The sequence below is a fragment of the Bombus vosnesenskii genome, unplaced genomic scaffold (genome assembly GCF_011952255.1).
Source record: "Bombus vosnesenskii isolate JDL3184/JDL3185 unplaced genomic scaffold, Bvos_JDL3184-5_v1.1 scf7180000016261, whole genome shotgun sequence".
NCBI classification, from domain to species: Eukaryota; Metazoa; Arthropoda; class Insecta; order Hymenoptera; family Apidae; genus Bombus; species Bombus vosnesenskii.
In genome coordinates, this window is record NW_022884330.1 from 809,288 (window position 1) to 831,079 (window position 21,792).

General features: G+C 47.4%; 1 protein-coding gene across 3 annotated transcripts in view; it reads left to right on the plus strand.

Annotated features, from left to right (window-relative positions):
- Nucleotides 1-21,792, plus strand: part of LOC117241658 (insulin-like growth factor 2 mRNA-binding protein 1) — a 46,797-nt gene that overhangs the window by 16,923 nt on the left and 8,082 nt on the right. The window contains exons 1-6 of one of the 3 annotated variants that reach the window (XM_033507598.1): nucleotides 5,327-6,540; nucleotides 19,242-19,415; nucleotides 19,545-19,925; nucleotides 20,056-20,308; nucleotides 20,414-20,770; nucleotides 21,471-21,722. In XM_033507598.1, the coding sequence (XP_033363489.1) occupies nucleotides 19,600-19,925; nucleotides 20,056-20,308; nucleotides 20,414-20,770; nucleotides 21,471-21,722 (1,188 nt within the window). In that variant the 5' untranslated portion in view covers nucleotides 5,327-6,540; nucleotides 19,242-19,415; nucleotides 19,545-19,599. Of the gene's footprint in view, nucleotides 1-5,326; nucleotides 6,541-19,241; nucleotides 19,416-19,544; nucleotides 19,926-20,055; nucleotides 20,309-20,413; nucleotides 20,771-21,470; nucleotides 21,723-21,792 lie in introns of those variants that run through there. The other 2 variants (XM_033507599.1, XM_033507597.1) reach the window with 2 other exon arrangements.

A 21,792-nucleotide genomic window follows, 5' to 3' on the forward strand; every position in this document is an offset into this window, starting at 1 on the left:
CGAACGAACGTTTCCACCGACGAGTTCATTCTCTTAATCGAGAGATTGTAACTGCTTCGAACAGGTAGCACGTGTTACGCGGTCGTTGACTATGCGCGATTACTCGCACGAGATACATACTCGATGGTTACTCGAGACATCGTCGTAACATTCGTACGTGGGGGACGGGATATTTTGCGTCAAGTTGGCAGACCTCTGCCGACAGCAGCGGAGTAACGCCCGATAAGGTTGCGCAGCCGGGATGAAATTTCTTGACGGAAACCATAAAACGTTGTTACCCCAAAAATTGCATCGCCGCCACCTCCGTTTCACTCGTGAGCAATAAAACGGGAGTTTTGGCAGCGGTGCAGGCCCTCGTAAAAGTCGCGCTCCATTCTTTGACACCGGCCTGCAATTCCGTCGTTCTCTGGCGCGCGCCGATACGCCGCGTTAAAGGAAAATCAGGATTAAACATTGGTGGAGTGGCGCGTATAGCACGGCAACGGGCACGGCATTTGGTCGGAAGAATGTGACGTCGCATAAAAGAAACGTTGCTGCGAGATTTCTCTTCGGCGCTGTGCGTTGTACCGGAGTAGTTTCGGTGTTTGGTCGCTGTGTATAGCGATCTGCACGGTAAATCCAGCCGAGCCAAAACAACGAAAAGAATGCTATTGTACCGCTTTGGTAAATTTGTCTTGCGTTTCGTGACGTTAGGGATTCGTCGTCGCAATTCTGTCTTCCTTCCGGTATCGTGTCAATTTGAATGCATTCGCTTCGCCATGACGCATAATTCGCGAATGCCCGGGGAAGAAACAAGTCTCTGTGTAGGGTAGGATCGCCATAAACTCTCGTTCTCTCTTATTTATCACCCTCTGTGTGTACCATTCCTTCGCTCATCCGCTCGGCAAACCTACCATTGTCGGCAGGAGGGAAGGAAGGGGCAGCGAGTTAAGAATGCATTTCGCGTTCGTCTGCCCACGGCTTCTCTTCGTATACACAGCGATTAAACGCAAAGCCAATAGAGAGAGTTATTAAAAGAGCAGGACCATCTTTTTCTCGGCGGTTTTATCGCGCGTTCAAATTCATCGAAACGCGTATCGATTTATACTACGCGAGTCGAACCGTGCTATTTTCGCACGATCGCTTCTTACGCGCTTCTTCGCTGTTTTACGGTCAAGCGTTTCGTATTTTTCCTTTCCACGCCACCAAAATATTCTCCGCTGTATATTTCAGCGCGTCGACGATCAAACGCGCGAGAATCGCCGTACCGCGTACTCGATGTCTTACGAGCGTTCATCTTCGCACGATACCCGAACGCTGTTTTTCTTTTTTCTTCTTCTTTCTTCTTGCGCGTCCCATCGATTTCTCCGCAAACGGTCACAAATTTCGAGCCGCCAGGGGTTACTTCCATATTTAAGGGAGTCCGGTTGAACGCGGTACGAGCACTTCCGGAAAGGAACGAGCGGATCCTCCTTCCATCCTCTCCAATATATATGCACTTGGCATTTGTCTACCCACGCTTGATGCCTTCGCGATGTTTATGCGATTCACCGATGCAAAGGTGGAGAAGGAGGAGAAGTAAGAGAACCGGGAACCATAGACGGGATGGAAGGGGATGAGGCCTGGAAGAATCGTCTCCCTTCTGAAATAATGTCGAGTATACCGAACGCAGGAACGTAACCAAGGGAGTGCACCCGCTTATTGCCTTAAATTGCTAATTGGGCTTAGGACCGACGCTGCCTTTCCACAGCGACGAGCTCTCTCTCTCTCTCTCTCTTTCTCTCATCTATCTATCTCTATCTCTATGTCTGTGTCTCTCCTTTCTGTATGGCCCGAATCTCTACCGTCTCTCTCTTTTCTCCGCTCGGTTGGTCGGTTCTTTTTCATTCGCCGCATAGATCCCCGAGTTCGACTTCCTCGATGCCTATTGTCGATGTCAGACCCTTCGCCTCCTCCCTGTTGCAGCGGCAAGAGAGAAGGAGCAAGAAGAAAAGTCTGGACGAAGGAACAGGGGCGCCAGTCACGAGAGCGACAGAGATTAACGCACCCTGGTTCTCTTCTCCCCTGTAGAAACAGCATTTACCCCCATTGTTTTCTCATCTCTAAAAATTTAACAGGATCGACGCATGATGCCTTTTCAAATCTGCACGCGGGACTCCTTTTTGCCTCCTCTCTCTCTCTCTCTTTTCCTCTCTCTCTTCTTCTTACCCCTCGTTCCACCTACGCGAATGAAGAGACAGGCGTATTAGCAAGGGGTTGGCCAGAATTACGACACTTGCGAGTCATTTCTTTTCTTCTTCTTCCTTTTGTCATGCACTGAGAGACATTTAGGACGCTGGCGGCGTTCTTGTGCATGGAAATTCTCGAAAGGGACGAAGGAGTGGTTGACGGGACTGCTGGATGTATAGAAAGTGAATCGTTGGTAGGTGATTGAAAGCGTGGCAGGGTTTTGTGCGTTCGTCGTGTTTCGTTTGTATCGAAAGCGCGTCATGTGTCGGCGCGGTGTCGTTATTTTCCTAAGCTGGCTCGTGCTGCGTATTGCGAGCCGAATGTGAACGGGCCGTTGTGACAGGTAAAAAAAAAGCAAAAAGTAATCGCGTGGTTTCGCCAACCGATTCCTCGACTCACCTGCCGGTTGGATAGCGCGATGGGCATACTCGCCAACAGTTTGTTCTTTATCGTATTATCGTACACCCGTATACGTACCCAGCGTAGACTAATCTTGATACTGTTCCGCTCACCACCGAGTGATACTTAACGCGGTTACTGGTTTCGGCGTCGCACGCTCGTGCGTCGTTTAAAAACGAAAATAAAACCGCACGAAGAAGCCGGAGAAAGAAATTAGCATTAATTGACCTCGTAGCCCGTAACCGGGTAGGAAAAAAGGAGCGCAAGAAACGCGACAGTTTCCGAGAAGCAATAAAATAATACAATCGCATCTCGCGTACACCGTAAACTCTAACAATCCATGGAATCGAGGCTGAGGCAGGCTGCGTGTGCGACTTTCGCTTCCGTTTCGCCGGAGTAAAATCGCCGATAATACATGGAAAGCCATATCGATTGTAAACAGGAGGAGAAAAAATGTTGAAACGATCCGACAATCATAGGTGTCTGTCGGCCACGTGGCAGCTGCTTCAACAGCTGTTACCACCCCGATGCATCAGAAGGTGCGCCAGTTTTTTTCTTCTTGGTGCTGATTTTTAATGTCGCGATATCATGCGCGGAACGCGGCTCGGTGCTCGCGTGCACGCTCTCTACCCCGTCGCAAAAAGGAAGACACCGCTGTTGCCAAAAGCGCCAGCCTTTCCGACCAAATTATCTCTCCTGTTCATCTTCATTCACAGTTCTTACACCGATTGACAGCTACGAAACCGTACCACCACGCGCTCTAACAACAGCCTCCGCTGAAATTGTTAATCCTTTCTTGCAACATCGCCGTACTCGATTAATCCTCGTTGTTTGGTCCAGGCAACGGACGTTCCTTGATCCGACGTATACGTACGCTCGTCTATATGAACGCGAAGAACGATCGATAAAAGTTTTCGGAAAACGTGTGAAACGGATCGTAGTCGAAATCGTAAGAATCGTCCGCGGCAGGTTCGCTGGTAAATCCGAAAGTCTAAAAATTTGAATATTTTTGACGGGGAAAGCTCGGTTCGCGAACTTTTTTCACGGCGCGTTAAAAAAATGTTTAATCGTTTTTAACGCGGTCTGTTCTATTCGCGAGCGAAGCGAGGACGAATAAAAAAAAAAAAAGAGAAAGAGATTCCGGGATAACGCGATCGACATTACGCAGTAATAAATGAATTAAAATAGGGTTAGCGAAACGTGGAGTACGCGCGCGTACTTCCCGGAACGCGTGCTCAATACAATCGGGAAATTAATTATAGGAGAATTCTCGACGAGTGTCCGTGGCTGCCGCGTGTTCGCTGGCCAGTCGTTTTTACGTACAAACAAAATTGTTCGCGCAACGAGTGTTTTTCTGTCCACGTTTTTCCCGTTTCTTCGCCGGGGAGAGCCGTACGCATGGTCGAGCCAGCACCGGTCCGGGATATTGATTAATTAGGAAAAATTCACGTTGAATGGTCCGTCAACTTGTAAAATGGAAGTAAAAGAATGAAAAAAAAAAATTCGCACGCGGATGAAGGGCCTATTCAGATGTTGCCGGTTTTTCGATGAATTCATCGAATATTTACACACGACAGTATTGGAGCGGGCTTTCCGATTCTCTTTCGGCCACCGCCCTTTTTTCGCCCGTAGAATATTTTTCAGCATATTTAGATCTATATATATATATATATATATATATATATATATATATATATATATACAAGCATCGCGCGAGGCACGATGCAGAAGATAATTTATTTATCTGTACGTGCATGGAATTTGAATATCTTCTCGTACGAATACCGCGTGGAAAAAAGAAGACGCGTGACTGTCGGATTATCGAACGAACTTGAACTCACGGTGGATTCGTTGACGCAACGCTTTTTAAAATCCAGCGTAAACGTAATAGGTTCGCGTTATTCGATGCAGAACGAATAGGTGTGGCATAAGATTACGATAAAATCATGGGATTATTTTTGCGTTCGATCGGTTGGATCGTGAGCGTTTTGTTGTTCCTAGTGGCACGCTTCCAACGACTGACTCTGTCCGACCGATTCCTCCCGCGTGATTTTACTTTCAAATTGTTGACGATTACGCTAGACCTCTTCAAGTTTCGATAACGGCGAATTATCGATACAGACGGGGTAAGATCTCTTTAGGGTGTTCTTTCTTCGTTCGTCTTGCTCTTCAAGGCGGTTGAAACGCTCGCCTGTCTAAAAATCACCATCATTATGTACTCAAATTCAGCTCTCCGCGAAACAACTCGAAATACAGCGAGATTTTTCCCTGAATGGGAAGAAGAAGGATGTCTCGAGTGTACGGAGATTTTACATCGACTTATTTAGATGGGGAATCGTTGTTGGTCGATTGGTTGCGAGAAAATTCTTCGTTTCGATCGCGAATAAATATCAAAGAAAACGAACGATTGAAAACGCTACAACCAGAAAATGTCCGGTTGATCCGCTACTCGATTATTCTAAATAGGCGAACGTCCTTCGATTTCTACAGTTTCGTCCAGCATCGAGATTATTGACAAGGATAAAAATATGCGTCTATTAAGATCGCGTAGAGATAATATTAGTTTCACAGAAGGAAGCGAATTCTGCAAACTCGCCGCGCTATGAATTCGCGTGCATTGTAATCTCTCGCCTTAACGCGGTTCGTGTCTCTCCGTATATCTTCGTGCAAGTTCGATTTCCGCGCTGATTGAGCGTGGCGCTCGGGTCGACCGGCTCTTCTCGCGTTCGCAGTTCGCGGCGGGACGTGAGCCAGTGTGTCGTGAAGAATTTTTTTTGTTCGCTAAATCTCTCGCGAATAGGTAACGTCCGTGATTTTCGTCTTTGTATCGTTGTTCCGATTTGTGTACGTGTTGCGCGTCAACGCCCTTTCCGTTCAGCGCGCGACAGCGCGTCGAAATTTAACGGGACTGCTGGCAAAAGTGGTTCCAGAGTTTGCTACTATCTTCATCGTATCACGGACACGTGGTATCACTAAAATCACGTATATACAGTACGGTGTGAGTTGGATGGATTTTATTCGTCGCTTCAATTTATCAACGTGTCTCGATTACGTTTCGACCGCGCAGGGCCACTGTACGAAATTTTTGTGCGTTCAACCTATACGTGTGTGTATAAGTGACGAAGCGAATTCCAAAAGGCCAACGATTTTTCTTCTACGTCATATGGAACCAGCTTGTACCACGCCGTCGACGATTAATCCGCGAGTTCGATCGCTGTGAATCGAAAGTGTGTGGAATAGTCGTTCCATTTCGATCTTTGGATGCCGTCGATCGATCCGGGTCGCCGACTACCTTTACATATTTTCCGCCGTATCGTTTTCGAACAGTTCGTAATTTTCGTGGTGGTAACTCGATACCAAAAGTCACGCGGCCCCGACGAAATTTCTCGGCCCGCGGACAAAGTCGATGCTCGCGTGACCGGTGTGTTCTCCATCTCCGTCATCCGGCGAAACTTAGGTTCAATTTCGCCGATACAAGACAAGCGCGAGAACAATTTCTCGAACACACTACCCGTACTCTAGCCCAGCCGCCTGTAGTTTACGCACGCGGTGCTTCTTGATTACACGGAAACTCGCTTTCGGATTAATCTGTTTCGTTCGGACTCGGTTCGGAACGTTCGCCAACGTGCTTTCGACAGGCTCTTCTAACCTTGTCTATGAATGCGCGTGTGTGTGTCTTTACGTGAAATCGTGTTATACGCGAACTTCGTGCATCTATCGTGGCTGTCGAAGGCGCGGAAAGTAAGGTTAACCGTCGAAGGAACGAGCATCTACAAAACAGGAGAGGGAAATTCAGTGCGCTTTTTCGGTATGTTGATGCCAACGAGCATCGTTGTTGCGTCGCTAACGAACGAGGACAATTCTATTGGCTGACTACCAATAAGTCAACGACGAACGTCGCCATATCTGCGAATTCACAGGATCATCGTTCGTGTAAGTGTTCGTCTTGTTTACATCCGTATCGTTACTCTTTATACACGCGACTATACATATACCGAATCGTTGCATGCTTCATCATGCTGGTTGAAGTTAAACGCGCGTTCGCGGCATCGTTGGAATCGCGTACATGTCGATATAGCAGGGTAACGGGGTAGCTTTCAGACGTTCCTTTCGATAATCGCACTTTTTTCTTAGGACAAATTTATCGTAGACGATTAACTCTCTATAGACAGGAAGAAATTTCAACGCGAGAAATATGTTTACGCCCGGATCTCTGTATTTAGGCGTATCGAAGAATCTCGTGGAAATAGCGGTAAATTCGTCTTGTTCAGTCTGTTGTTTTTCATATTGCGCAACTTTCTCCCATTCCGTAACCCGAGTGCCGTTTTAATCGCGAACCAACCGGAAATCACGTCGCCGGTCTTAGCCGCGCCAATGTTAACGGCTCAGGCGATGCGAAATGAAATTACGAATCGATGTTCGGCGACGCCACTGACCATTCGCCGCTATCTTCGGGTCGTTCTAAACGTCTGTAAGGTATCGGTGCCCCCCTATCCTAGGATTTGGGTCACTTTTGCGAGTCTCGTATTCGTCGAGTCGGATAACTAGATACTTTGGCCTAGTGTGTGTATCCAGCTTTCGCACACCTATGACATCAATTTTTCATCGAAACCTCGAAAATTTGAGAGCCGAAGAGACACCTACACGAGGATCACGTTTATCGCGTATCTCGTAAAATACCTCTTGTTCTTTCCTCTTTGTTGCCCCTTACACGATATTCTTTCATTTATCATTCGCATTTATCATTTATGCGCTCGAAATAGGTTAATCGAAACTTTTAAAATAGAAACCTCTCCCGCGGCGATGGTGCTAGGTTTCACAAGAACACGCAAAAAGAGAACCTCGTACGAATGTATAAAAGGAATCACCTTTGTTGTAAAACTCACGCCCTGCGAGGCATTCGAAAAGATCTCTTCCACTTTGCATCGCATAAATGTTAAAATAGTCCGATGTACCGATACGAGCAAACATCTCGTCAGCATCTCGTCTCCCTTTTACCATTGACAATTGATTTTAAGGGACACTTGTTGCTGGGGGGAAGTCGCGTTCGCAAAGGTGCTCGTTGCGATATCTAGCTCTAAACCTGTGTATCGCGATCAAACGCACGTTTCAAGCACACCTCGTTTACGATATCGAGGCGTGCAATGCTTCCGTGCATTCCTGCGCTTGGTAACAGAGTGATTCATTAATCCGCTTTAATCGCGAGTATCGCTCGATAAACGTACTCCGGCGCGCGATCGTCTTGAAAACTATTACGCGATCCAAGGAAAACCTGTCACCAAGGCAAAGCGGCCGGAACGAGCACGGAACGCGATTGCTGCTACGCCTTTAGCTGCAAGGCAACTCGACAATTTCGTACTTCGCGTTCTTTGGTAGCTGTCGCTTTCGAACGATCCACGACATAATCTCGCGAGAAATCGATGCAGTTACGGTCGTCGGCGTGTCATTACGCATCCTAGGCGAATATCACACGAATACACGCAACTCTTCGCGAATCGATCCACCGAGATCAACGATAGAATTGATCGTCGCTCGACTCGTTATCGCGCGATCTACGGTATCTCCGTTTTCTTCCTCTCGATCGAGATTTCCTCCTCCCGTTATCGTTTTCCACGAGCTTTTCCTCTTGGCGGTTTCCTTGGACGTCGTTCGCGCGTCCTCGGTTTCTCTCGATTCGTCCTTTTCTCGCTCGAGTCACCGGCTCGCCTCATATTCGCCCGTTTGTTTCGCATTTTCCACGCTCACATCGAACCTTCCTCCTCCTCCTCCTCATCCTCCTCCTCCTCCTCCTCCTTCTCGTCTCTCGGTCGCGTTCTCCGACGGCTGGTACATGTAAGTTGCAGACCAACTTGCTAATTCGTCGCGCAGAAATATCTCGAGCCCGTCTGCGGCCGCGTCTCTCCTCTCGGATCGTTATTGTGAATTTCGTCGTCCTAGAATAAACTTCTCTGTCGGCTTAGCGCTGGACCGAACGAAGAAAAGAGAGCGTCGCGACGGCGACGTGCGTGTCCTCTGCTCTTCCACTACCGCGCTTCTTCCGCCTACTCTCTCCTCCCTTTTTCGACTGTCGGCTTTTCAATGTCCGTATTAGCGTCTCTTTTAACCGCCGGTTCGCCTTGTTTCGTTCAGAATTATTGAAGCGGCGGTTGAATGAATTCGACCAGCCCAAATTTTATTATACGCACGCCTTCTAGCCGCGTCGAAACGCGCGCTCGCGCGCGCCTTCGCCTCCCGGTGTAACTCGCAGTTATGCTTCACCTCGTAACACGAGACGCGATAATCGCTCCTGCAAAAATTCACTGTACTATCGTAACGTTTCCACGATGCATTCTATCGGTTCTACGTTTATTTCCAATAAATATCTAAATACATAGGCGTGTCGTTCGCAAGATAGAACGTCGTTTAAATTATATCGCGAGCGTTTACGAAGGAATCGTTTTAAAACGGAGAGCATCGGGATTCGAGATTAATCTAAATGACCGGAAGAGGATCCCGATTCGACGTTCGTTTCGTCTATGGGGCCACCGTTTCACCTTCGATCATTGTATCGTTAAACATTCAACGTCCGCGTGCACGCTGACCGAACCGAATTGGACGATAATTTTAGTCATGTTGAAATCGATAACCGTGATCGTGAACGCGACAAAGAAAGAGCCAGGAAGCGACGGAGAGCCGGCTTTCTTCCAAGAAACGAAGACATTGACATACGCTCGTAGAACGTCGGCGGATATGCAAAGAGGAAATTATCAGTGGCTACCTGGAAGTGGCAGTGACTCGTTGCGTATGTGGGAAATCCCCCCGAGGATCGTTATTCCTCCCCTTCTTTTGCATTGCAGAAAAGCAGATCGTTCTGGTAACAACGCCACGATAAAAGGGCCAATGGTGCCTCCGTGCTATGATTACGTCAGTGGTCGCCGGTCTGCATAGCTCCGCGGTGAAATTGACGATGATTCGTCGCCGTTCCCGCGCGTTGACTCATCGCACCTTTCCTATCCTTTTCTCTGTGCTTCTTCTCTCTAACTTCCAGTTCCTTCTATTCCCTCCCTCCTCTCTCTCTCTCTCTCTCTCTCTCTCTCTCTCTTTCTCTCTTCGTTTCTCGTACTTCTTCTCCTCTCCTCATGTTCCTCGTCTTGTGACTGGCGCGAACCCCTTCCCGCCGCGTATGGTTCTTTGTCCTTTTTTATCGTCTTCTTCTTCCACGAACCGGCCGGAAATCGTTGTCGCGTTCCCGAGCGCGCGCGCGGTTGTCGACGCCGTTAAGAGCGCCACGTGTGCCTGGCCGGTCGCGCTCTTGCGCTTTCGCGCTCGGTGAAAGGTAGCGCTCGTAATTGTATACGATTGTAATTGATGCTCTGGACAATTTATCGATACCTACTTCGTCTTTCGCGGGCAGCCAGTGTGTGCGAGTCGAGGTTACAACCCCCTGGCCCCCTTTTTTCTCCCGAGAAGGAATTCACGTATATAGGCCGGTTTTCTCTCGCTCGCGTCCCTATCGCCTTCTACGTTTCTCCGGGCACCGTGTGACGCGTGATCGTGAATCGCAAAAGTTGTTTTTCGAGCGTGCGCCACTCAATGATCTTTCCCGATCATAAACACGGAAAGCGTTGATCCGGAGATCGCGCTCCAGCAGCCTCGTTCCTCTTCTCTCCACGATCTTTCCGTTTCTTTTCCCTTTCTCCGCTATCTTCCAAGGATTATTTTCTCGCCCAGCTATGAAATCGCTGGCATTGCTCGAAGCGCCCGGCATCTCGAGAGAGAGAAAGAGTCCGCGCCGATGAAACCCCGGTGGCGTTAACGAATCCCCTTGGCTTTTATCGAGTGTAATAACTTTTCGAATACAAAAATATCCGAACGTATCGCGTTACAAGATCGCGCCGCTATTTAATCATCGTGTGGCGCTCACCCTGTGCACACCGGCGTATTACGTTGCGTCCACTCGTTTTTCTGCCCCGCTTCCACGATGTTTACAAGCGCGATACGCGCCCCAATAGCGATCGTCGAATCGGTCAACGACGTCGAATGAAAAATGTTAACGAGCCGACCGCCTGGGACGATCGCAATTCGTAGGAAAGCCTAGTAAATATTTAACGAAAGGGGAAAATGAAAAACGACGAAAGGTGGAACAATGGTACTTACAATTAGCGACGCGTCCATCGAGCTTGGACAGGTGTTTAAAGAGTTCGAATGTAACGAGGTTATGACTGAACGGAACGGGCGGGGTATTAGCGTGCGCTAACTCGAGTCCAACCTTCGTGACAACTCGATATTATTGAGTTCAAATAAAAGCCTCCTTTTGTTTCAGTCGGTGGCCGCGCGGAACTTGAATGTAAAGTTAAAAATAAAATGACCGTTTAGCAGTTTGTATATCGAGGCCAGTCGCTATAATAGCGACAACCGCGTGCCGGAATAGGGATTCTGGCATTAACCGGGACAAAGTCAATTGAAATTCTGCCGCATAATACTCGAACCGTCGATTCGTTTTTGTTTAATTCCTCCTGGCCCGTTTCAATCGTTTCGCGCGCTCTCTCTTTCTCTCCCTCTCTCTCCATCGCGCTTGCGAATTTCTATGTCAGTTGTGCAACATCCACGGATTTCTCTGCCTCGGTATACGCGAAATTTTCTCCGCGCGTGAAATTCTTTCGCTCGCCATGCTCTCTTCCTCTTGCTAAACTTCCTCTTCCTCTCAGGGCACCATATTATTTTTCATCGATCCGCAGGTATAGTTGAAGGTGGAGTTGAAAAAAATATCAAGTTTGCATTTGAGAAAGGCTCGCTGGGCTGTCAGCGATGCTGCGACATCTTCGTTAAACGAGCAAAGTTTACGAGCAAGTTATCGTCGATCGAACTTGCAACGCCGTGGTTAATGATATTACGTGATTTAAAGCAAGACTTTCGACGTCTTTCGAACAAAGTCGACGTACGTTGCAAGCACGTAATCGGTCTAATCGAGTCAGGTCGGAGTTGGGTCATATTCATACAGAAAATGTTCCTACGTCCTCTTAATTGTCCATCTTCTTTGCCGTTTCTTCCTCATAATCTTTGCGCGTTAAGCACGGATTCTTTATAGATAGAAACGTTTAGACGAATCACGAATGTTACCGATAATACTCCAAGTATTCGCGTTCGAGACGGCGCGTTTCTTACGGGGGTAGCGACTAAGCGATCGCGGATTTTGTCATTAGATGCTATTGACCACGAAAAGAACTTAGTTGTCAACGCGATACGATACGCGCGTAACGACTAGTCGAATACGACACTGGAGAGATTGGAAAATTACTGGAAAGCATATGGTACAAAGCAGTAAAAATCCGAATGGTTCGGAACGGGTGGTAGAAGGCAAAGCGGCGAGCAGAATTTCAGCCGCGTAAAACTCAAATGGGCGTATCTGCGACTTTCGCTTGAATCCAGTCATCGCTTGCAGACGGTACAAAAATTATCTATATATACATTGAGTAAGAAAACCGTATATCCGCGTCGAAACCGAAGACACAACGGTTTACATCGGCGACGTAATAGGAATTCGATGGCCGATCGTTGAATATCGAAAGTCATTTTTCTCGAAACCATCGTTCGATCGGACACAGTTCAGTTTGTATTAACACGGCAACATTCCACGCAAAGATTTAAATAGAGCAACACGAGCTCTCTATAGTATACTTCGTTACGATCGAACGAGAAGCGCGAGTGTAATCATGAAAATTGGGACGACGAGTTCTTGCTCCGGCAGATCGGAGGCTGAACTTTTCATGAAATTGTACCGTTCATAACCGTACGCTGAAAATCACTCGGTCCGATCGTATAATCACGAAGCATCGAACGTAATTTCTGCACGATCTTTAACGTTCATCGAGGATTGTTGCATTATTGATGCGCATAGGTAGATACGTACACGCACGAACGCTGCAATCTAACTAGTTCGATCTGTATGCGTGGCGAGAACAGAAAAAAGTTGCTCGGGTCGCGTTGAAAGCTCTGGCTGATATAAACGATTCCGCTATTATAGAGAAAACTACTGAAACGCTATATAAACGGGCGCGCTATAGTCGACGCGGCGCTACTCGCAAATCTAGATCGCATCGTCCATTTATAACGCGTAATCTGTTTTACTCTTTACGTGGGCATTGGATTAAATGGGATAATTCGAAGGCATAACCGGAACACGCCGTAAACCGTATAAGCGGTGTGGTTTAGTTACGGGAATAGGAAGGTGTAGCATCATCGTCTTTGTACGCGACGTGTCGTTGTCAATGGACGCGAACACCGACTCTGTCACGAAGGCAGAGTTCGTGGATCCAGAGCGCCGTGAGTCATAACTTTCGATATGCGCGCCACGACCACGTTGCGTTTCGTATTAGACGCATAGGTCGATCGGTGACGTCGCTTCCATTTCTTCTCTCGTCGCGCTAGTATAACGAATATAACGTGGTTGGAAACGGGGAACGCGCGTTACAGCTGTTCCGACTCTCATGATACGCGTACACCTTCCCGAAACCCACGGAAGAGTAGATAAGTGTTCTGGCGAACGTGTAACAGGCTGAAATTTACAACTATCGTGTAACCGTACCGATTACACCGTTTCCGGCCGATAACTCGGCCAGTAGTTTTTATCGAACAGTTTTTCCGTCGTTCAGGAACGCGTTATCGTCGTGGCCGTCTTTTTCCTCTAACTCGTTGACCCTTGGTTGCAGTGGCGACGATCGCGACCTCGATTCGACGACGGTTTTACAGGCGCCAAACAATGTGGCACTAAGCTTTCTCGGCTAGTCGGTTGCTACGGTTGCACGCGGCCACCGCATCGTTGAAACCTGCGATTCGCAACCGGACCGCCACGCACTTGAAACGTCGCTATCGTATCGCGTTGTGACTCTTCGAGGTACTCGCTCGTATTATACGGTCGCTGTATCGATAAGGTATCGAGGCTGCTTTCAATAATTTGCGCTCGATGCAGAAGACCGAAATAGAAGGAAAACGGTGTTTGAACGGCGCTTATCAACCGAGCTATAAGTACGCCTACCCTTTGCCTCTTACATCCTTTTTTAAATGCCAGAATTTGTTTATACTCGTCGATTCGAATCTTCTCTCGCCTACGAACCGTCTTGAATATTTCATCCGAACGTTAATCTGCGTTGTAACGTTGGCTATCGTCGATAAGCGGAATATTTAAAATATCGATATATTGTTTCTTATCGTAGTAACTGCACTAGCAATCGCGTGTGGCGATAATTAAAAAAAAATTGTTATCTGGAAAATTATGCCGTGACTAGGTATAAATTTTTATCGCGCACAATACTGGTCGCGTGTTTGAATATCTCGTACAACCCATGTCGGAGTCCATTTCAGTAGCGAGTATCCTAGATAGCGTATTGCGGATAGCAGCGATATTAAACAACGGTGCCAGAATGATCTTACGCTACTCTATTTCGAACGTTAACGAGTGCTAGGTAATATGTATTTATCATGGATCGGGAGATACCGAACGCGGTGCATGAACGTTCACACCCAAGGTGTGTCAATATTAACAAGCTTCCGCGGGAATCTTATCTTTTTCGTCGACAACGAAACGCATCGGTCGCGTATCGCTTTTCAATACAACGCGTTATCTACTTGGTTCGCTTTGTACGTCTCGACGCTGAAAAACTTTCAGAAGCATAGTGAATCTTTCTCTACCGGTGCTGTCGAATATTCGTCTTATCTGCTACATTATGGCCGATATCTATTGGATCTCATTGATACACGTAAAACGGTTAAAAATAACTCGTGCTGGAGCGTTAACCCACAAAAGTTAAGCCATCCGTGAGCTAATCCGTCAAAGTATCAACTTATTACACGCGAATCTTCTTTTTCTCGAAACTTGATATATTTAAATTACGGTCGGATACAAAATTCGGCTGTCTTCTAATATCCCTTCTCTTCTCTGTCCGTATCTTTTATCCTTTAAACGTTCCTCCGTCTATCTCTGTAGTACGTGGTCAAATGGTTGTCTGTCCCATCAAGCGGTTCAATCGGTGAAAATTAACAATTTAATAACCGTTTCGCTGTCTTCGGTTATATCCGATTTATCAAATCCGTGGAAAGTGAGTCCGACGAAGCTCCATCGGGCGAGCGCGTCGCTTCCGGCTCGAACACCGGGAAAAATCACCGAAATTGTCATCATGTGGCGCCCATTCACAGAGCCCAGCACATCGTATACACGTGCGTGGCATGCACACGCACGCGTAACAGGCAAGCGGAGTACACGTGCCACGCACCCGTACAGGTACACGCACGTTACACCGAATTGAGACGCCAACTTCCCTTCTAACGCTCACACATGAATGGGAAAGAGGTACTCGTGGCCAGAAAAAAGAGGCATCAACCAGACCTCGCGCGTGTATATGTAAACGTTGGCTGTGTGGCGTATCTGCGCGCTCGAGTCGCGTTGCACGCGCGTTACCTGTGTGTCGCGGACGCGTAGTGTACGTGTGTTGGCTGCCGCGCGCATCTGCAACGTACGCGGTGTGTGCTGCAACCTTTATTCGGCGCGGCTGCAGTTTTACCTCCTACACGTTTTTGTCGCGAATCGTGCGCATACTGTATATGTAAAGCCACGCTGCTGGCACGTACATGCCACTTTCCCTTTTCAAAATCGATTTTGGCGCCGTGCGCCCCGCCGGTTCAGTCAACGACGTCGACGCTTCTCCGGCCAGGACCGTACACGTTCCATCGAGCGCCACTCTGTCGCCCAGTTTCTTTTTCGGCTAATATTTATTCGTCGATCGTACGCGTTTTAGCGCGAAAATAGCGTGTGCAGATGTTTCGTAAGTGCAAGTACCGTTTTGTCAAATCGATGGAACGGAAGCGTGCGTTTCGATTGGATCTGGTCGTAGGACGAACGTTTTACCTGGCGTTATCTTTCAACTTGTGTAGACTCGTGATGTTAACGTGGGAAAGACAACAGCGGCTACGGCAACGACTTAGACGAGTTAATAAGAGACGAACGTTGGCGAAAAAATCACGCGCACCATGTGGACGGTAAAACGCGATTAAAAGCGACAAACGCGCTACTACTTCGTAGATTGCAAGTACGGTCCGGTAAAACGTATAAATACGAGCAACGGGACCATAAAACTCACAGGGGATGATTACACGGCGTAATTCCCGGTGCATCTCTAAAAAGCAAGAAAAAAATCGCCACACGCGTGGCTCGCGCGCTAATTACCCCTGCGTAAATGTGCTCCATTTTTACGCGACTAGCGGCGCGTAACGAGTCCCAATTCCCTTCACAATTAACTGCACCGCATTACGACCCTCGAACTTTTCGTCAACTGCCCCCTCCCCCTGTTTCCCCGACCTCCATCCCTCCCGCGACCCGCTTCCGACCGTCGCTTCCTCCAGAAGCGGCCGTCCGAGTCCATTGGCTCGTTAAACGAAAAAAAAAAGGAGCAAAGTAGAGAAGAAAAAGAGAGTCCGAAAAAACGTGTCTTAGGCGAGATCAAAAGCTCTTCCACGGGGGTGACCCGTGGTCTGCGGTCGTCGCGCGTCCATCCCTGTCGGTATGTGCCTCGGGCTTGGAAAAAGCTCTCTCTCTTTCTCTCTCTCTCTCTCTCTCTCTCACTCTCTCCCCGTCTTCCCTTCTCTATCTATCGGTTTGCTCTTGTGCTCTTGCCGCGTGTCTCTTTCGCTTCCTCCGTCGCTGTGGTGGGCGTACGAAAATACCGCCTTTCGTTAAAGGTGAACGGACGAAATCGCGAGTTACACGTGCGTGCAAGATCCGGCAAGGGTGATGCGTCGGCGGGTGTGCAGGACGGGGGAGAATAGGAGAGACAGAGCAGGCCGGTGGTCAGGAAGGGTAGCGAGGGAAAGAGGCGCAAAAAGGGTTGAGGTTGGAGGTGACGTGGTGGTGGTTGGCGATGTTGGTGTGCGTTGGTGGGTTACTGCTCTAGCTGGTTCCTCGTGGAGATAGGTTGGTGGGGGTGGGGGGTTCGTGCCGGTGGAGGAGACGGACCCGCGTGCCAGACGAAACCGACGATATCAACGTTCCCTTGCGCACTCCTGCATATATACCTCACACCACACCGGGTGCCGCCGAAAATCCCCAAAAGCACACGAAACAAAGGCCTGCCTCCGCTCTCACCCTCGCTGCCACCCCCGCGATCCCATCCTGCCACCAAACTGCCGTCCTCCACCCTTTGCACGGTTCTCACTGTAGCCCCGTAACCCGTACCGATACACGCGTGCAAACGAACCTTCTGTGTACGAACAGAGACATAATATCGACTTTTCTCGGTCGAACGTGTTGTCTCTCTACAGGCGCGAGCACGTGCACGTCCAAGAGTTCGGTTCGACGAGCCTCGAACCTGCAGCCCCCGACGATGGACAGAGAGAGGAGTCTCTATCGGCCACCCAGGAACGCGTTGTGCTCCACGGTAGTTGTTCGGTTAAGGTTTTCCGGGGGGTTGGAATTAGTTCCATCACACACACGTAACACGCGCGTCGCCCTCTCACCTTTTGTGCCGTACCGCCGTTCGACGCCGTTTTATTCGTCGTGCAAGATTTTACGCCTATCTCCGGAATCGTCGTTCGACGATCCTTTCGATTGGCGTCAACCACCGCCCCGCGGTATTCCGTATTTTCACGCGTATTTATATCGGATATCTCGGTTGCCCCTCGACCTTCTTCGACGGTAGAATTTTCGCTCGTCGTTAGTTTCGTTCAGACGCGAACAGGACGGGTACAAGACGCGATATTATCGCGAGCACGAGCCGACGCGTAACTATATGATTAAGTAATATCCGTTATCTTTGCAAATTGTCCGCGGAATGGGAGAGTAATTAGCAGCGGGAAAAATTTGAATTTCACGACGATCTTTTCGCCCCGCGATGCAGCACGCCTATACGCGCGTTTAATGCCCACGTGCACTGCTTCCGTGAGAAAAAAGACGGCGATTGTTTTACTTTTTCGATGGAACCGACCGAATACGCGATTATCCGCGTCCTCATCGGGCCGTAATAATTGGCCGAGCACAAGCTAGGTCGGTCGGTACGTTTTCTTCAAGGTTAGTCGAAAGCCCTGACGCTGAGTGGGTCGGTGAGCTGAAAAATCGATACGTACGAAAGTGAGAGTCTCAGCCGTTTCACCCTCCTTTTCCTTCTTCACGTTCCGCGTCCTCTTCTTACTTGCCATTTGGTTCATTCATGTTGCGTCGCGCCCAGTGCCGTGGCTGCGTCCAATTTCGCGATTCTTCACCCCTTGAAATTCGATTAACGTGGACGCGAGTATATCCGCGAAAAGAGGAACCGTAGGAATATACCGACGTAATGAACGCGAAACGAAATTACTACGGGCTGTTTCACATTGCCAGTTTTGCGGCGAATTATGTTCGAAGAGAGACGCACAGACGAATCGAAGGCGCATTTGGTATTTAGATAGGGTACGGGTGGAGTTTGTTTTTGATTCGCGATGCCTTTCATGTTGCGCCGTCTCCCTCGCAAGGGCCGAGGAGGAGGATAAATTCGACGTGGAGATGTCGAACGAAAGAAAGAAAGAGAAAATGTCAACAGGGGCATCCGCGCATATGCGATCTTTGCCGATGACGCTCTTGGCGAGAACATCGTCGAGCCTCTGGGATATGGTAGACTCGCGTTAATTTATAGATCACCGTGTATCGTCGCGAATCGAACGGCCCCTCGTTGCGAGTAAATTTCTAGCTATTGCGCGCGATAAACTTTTCATATCATCGCTGTTCGCTCTCTTTATTTCGCGTAATTAGTTTCTTTATTTTACGTAATTAGCGATCGTATCGTATTTACAAACGCAAAACAAAACCGAAACTGAACTTACAGATAATCGCAATAACACGATATAATAGCGATTTTCGCGTAACTAGCGATCAGCGATCCTGGTATTTTTAATTCTTCTTCGTAGAAACTATCATGGAAATTGTAACGCGTTGGTGTTCCATTCGTGACGAATTTCTAACGTTTTATTCTTTTACGCTGTATCGATGTTTTTTATATTGTAACGATATTTTCTCGACTTTTACGAAATGTTTACTCAAATGCGGTAAAAAAGTTCGAAGAAGCTGTTGTAACGAACCGGCCTTGCAATTTCGATTGGTAACCGTCCGAGTACGTTCGTGTTGACTCGCCGTATGCTCTTTCCTCGTCGAGTTGATTTTTGTTTAGCAGGCACCGTCCTCTTTGACGATCTCAAGCCGATACCGAGAAATTCTTGACCCAAATGCTGCGTTATACTTACATACGTTGTGCACGACCAACCATATATTCTCGTTTCAAGAAATTATTGACGATCGATGATTTTCCTGCTTTTTGCATTTTTTTTTTTTTTTAACTAGAAAAACAACCGTTTAACTTTAACGATCGATTTGCTTCTCGCTTTTAAATGTACTAGAGCCTGCGAACTAGGTCTCGTTTTTTATTCAAGAACTCTTTGCTCGCACGAGTTAGTAAAATTACATCGATTCCCAAGCGTTTTAACCGCGATAATTTTAATACGAGCGTAACTGAAAAACAAGTTTCTCTCTCCTTCTTGTCTACACCAATCGTACACGCGCCATCCTCACGATCGACCCTTAACGTAACGAGACCAGGTGTAACGTTTGCTAATTGACGTTTATGAATTTCTTTTTTTTACAGCGGTGCCGGATCCAAGGTTATCGTAAACAACTTGCCAGCTCAGATCAGAATAGAAGATATAGAGGCACTGTTCTCGAACTGCGGTCAAGTGCAGTCTGTGGAGAAATTGTCCTCGCGCGATCCTAATTTACAAACCGTCCTCATCAGCTATGAGACGCAAGAACAAGCACAGCAGTAAGTTTCGACATTGTTTGCCGCGGAGATAAACCCACGTATCATCCGGTCCATAGGCATTTTTCATAGTCGACATGCTTAATCGTAATTGTTGCGGTCTGACACGATCGTCTTTTCGCCGTTTTACAGGGCTGTGAACCAGTTAAATGGTCACGAGTACGAGGGTAGCCCGCTAAAAGTGGAAATGTCTACGGTGGAGAACCGACGTAGAGGCCGCAGCCAGCGCAGCGGCGTAGCTTATTCCGGGGTTTCGGGCTCCGGACGGCAGGCAGACTTCCCGCTCCGTATTCTTGTACAATCAGAGATGGTGGGAGCCATAATCGGTCGCCAGGGCTCTACCATACGTCAGATCACTCAGATGACGCGCGCGCGAGTCGATGTTCACCGTAAGGACAGCCTGGGTGCTGCTGAAAAAGCTATTACCATCTACGGTAACCCAGAGAATTGTACGAATGCTTGCAAGAAAATTATGGAGGTGACGCAGCAAGAGGCTTACGGTTTGAGTAAAGGGTAAGAAGCTTGAAACGCTATCCGCTTCCAAAATTATTTTGCAAACGATGTTACGTATGAAATTTGCTATACGCGTTCGTATAATGGATACATGTGTGTTTATTAACGCGCCGTAACCGTTTGTCAACAGCGAGATCTCATTGAGGATTCTTGCGCACAACAATTTGATTGGACGAATTATCGGAAAGGGTGGTACCACCATTAAGAAAATCATGCAGGATACAGATACGAAGATCACCGTAAGCAGTATCAATGACATCAACAACTTCAATCTCGAGCGCATTATCACGGTGAAAGGCAGCATCGATAACATGAGCAAAGCTGAATCTATGATTTCCAGCAAATTACGCCAAAGCTACGAAAATGACTTGCAAGCAATGGCTGTAAGTGTTAGAAGTTACGCGAAGTCATAGCGAACGAATCGTTTCAAATATTATGCCAAGTTACGATCGAGCTTGTGTAATAACGAAATCACATGATCGTTACAGCCTCAAAGCTTGATGTTTCCTGGTTTACATCCAATGGCTATGATGTCCACTGCTGGTATGGGATACAGCTCACGTGGTCCGGGCTTGTATGGCACCGGACCAGCCCCATATCCTTATCAAACCAGTTTGCCTACGCAGCAAGGTATTCCAATAGGAGATACGCAAGAAACTGCGTTCCTCTACATTCCGAATACGAGTGTAGGGGCAATCATAGGAAGCAAGGGTTCACACATCAGAAACATTATCAGATTCTCTGGCGCCAGTGTGAAAATCGCGCCAATCGAGCAGGACAAGCCTGTAGAACAACAAAATGACAGAAAAGTAACTATCGTCGGATCACCAGAATCACAGTGGAAAGTAAGTTTTTGCGCAGATGATAGTAATACGTTTAATTCCTTATCAAGTAAAATCTAATGATTTTTAACGCTAAAAGTCGAGGCTCGGGCTTAAAGAGTGGAAAAGTGCACGTTACTGGCAGATGAAAGATCTAGAAATCGACGTATCGCTAAAATTTCGATTGTCATAACGTTTTGAATTATATAAAGATAATGATAGGTATAAATTTTATAATATATGTATAAGAAAAAAAAAATATATATATATATGTAAGATATTCTACGTAAAGAGAAGCACAAGTTTTACATAGATTTAACGAATGTAAAGAAGGAACTAAATAATCGGTTAGATAGCGTGTAGTTACTTCGTGGCTTAGTAAGTAACAGGTTGGTTTGCAAACGTCAGGGTTCCGTGTTCGAATCTCAATATCTTGACAATTGTTTCTAACTGGTTTTTATCGTCGATAAACGTGTAGAAACGCTAGTACTCGATTAAAAAAACCTGGTCTCGTTTGAGAAGATGCGGTTTTTCTATGCATCGTCTTGAAAGAACAGGGAAATTAAAATATGAAGGGTTACCCGTACCAATGACATGTTGCACTATGCATGTACAGTTGGTCCCGTTACAACCTTCGACATTCCTTTTTACTTCTGTTCAAGTAAATGTTATTCGTATGGTTCTCCTGTAACGATTATACGACACCAATAATATTCGCTTTTAGGCTCAATACTTAATTTTCGAGAAAATGCGCGAGGAAGGATTCGTGGGCGGAACCGAGGACGTCCGATTGACAATCGAGATTCTCGTACCAAGTACTCAAGTTGGCCGAATCATTGGCAAAGGTGGACAAAACGTTAGAGAATTGCAACGTGTAACCGGAAGTATCATAAAGTTATCGGAACAACAATCCACATCTCCTTCTGCCGATGAAGAAGCAACCGTCCAAATAATTGGCCCTTTCTTCTCTGTTCAGGTATTACGCGCGTTACCGTTAAAAATACTTCAACGTTTTACGATCGTTAAAACCCGACAAATAAAATATA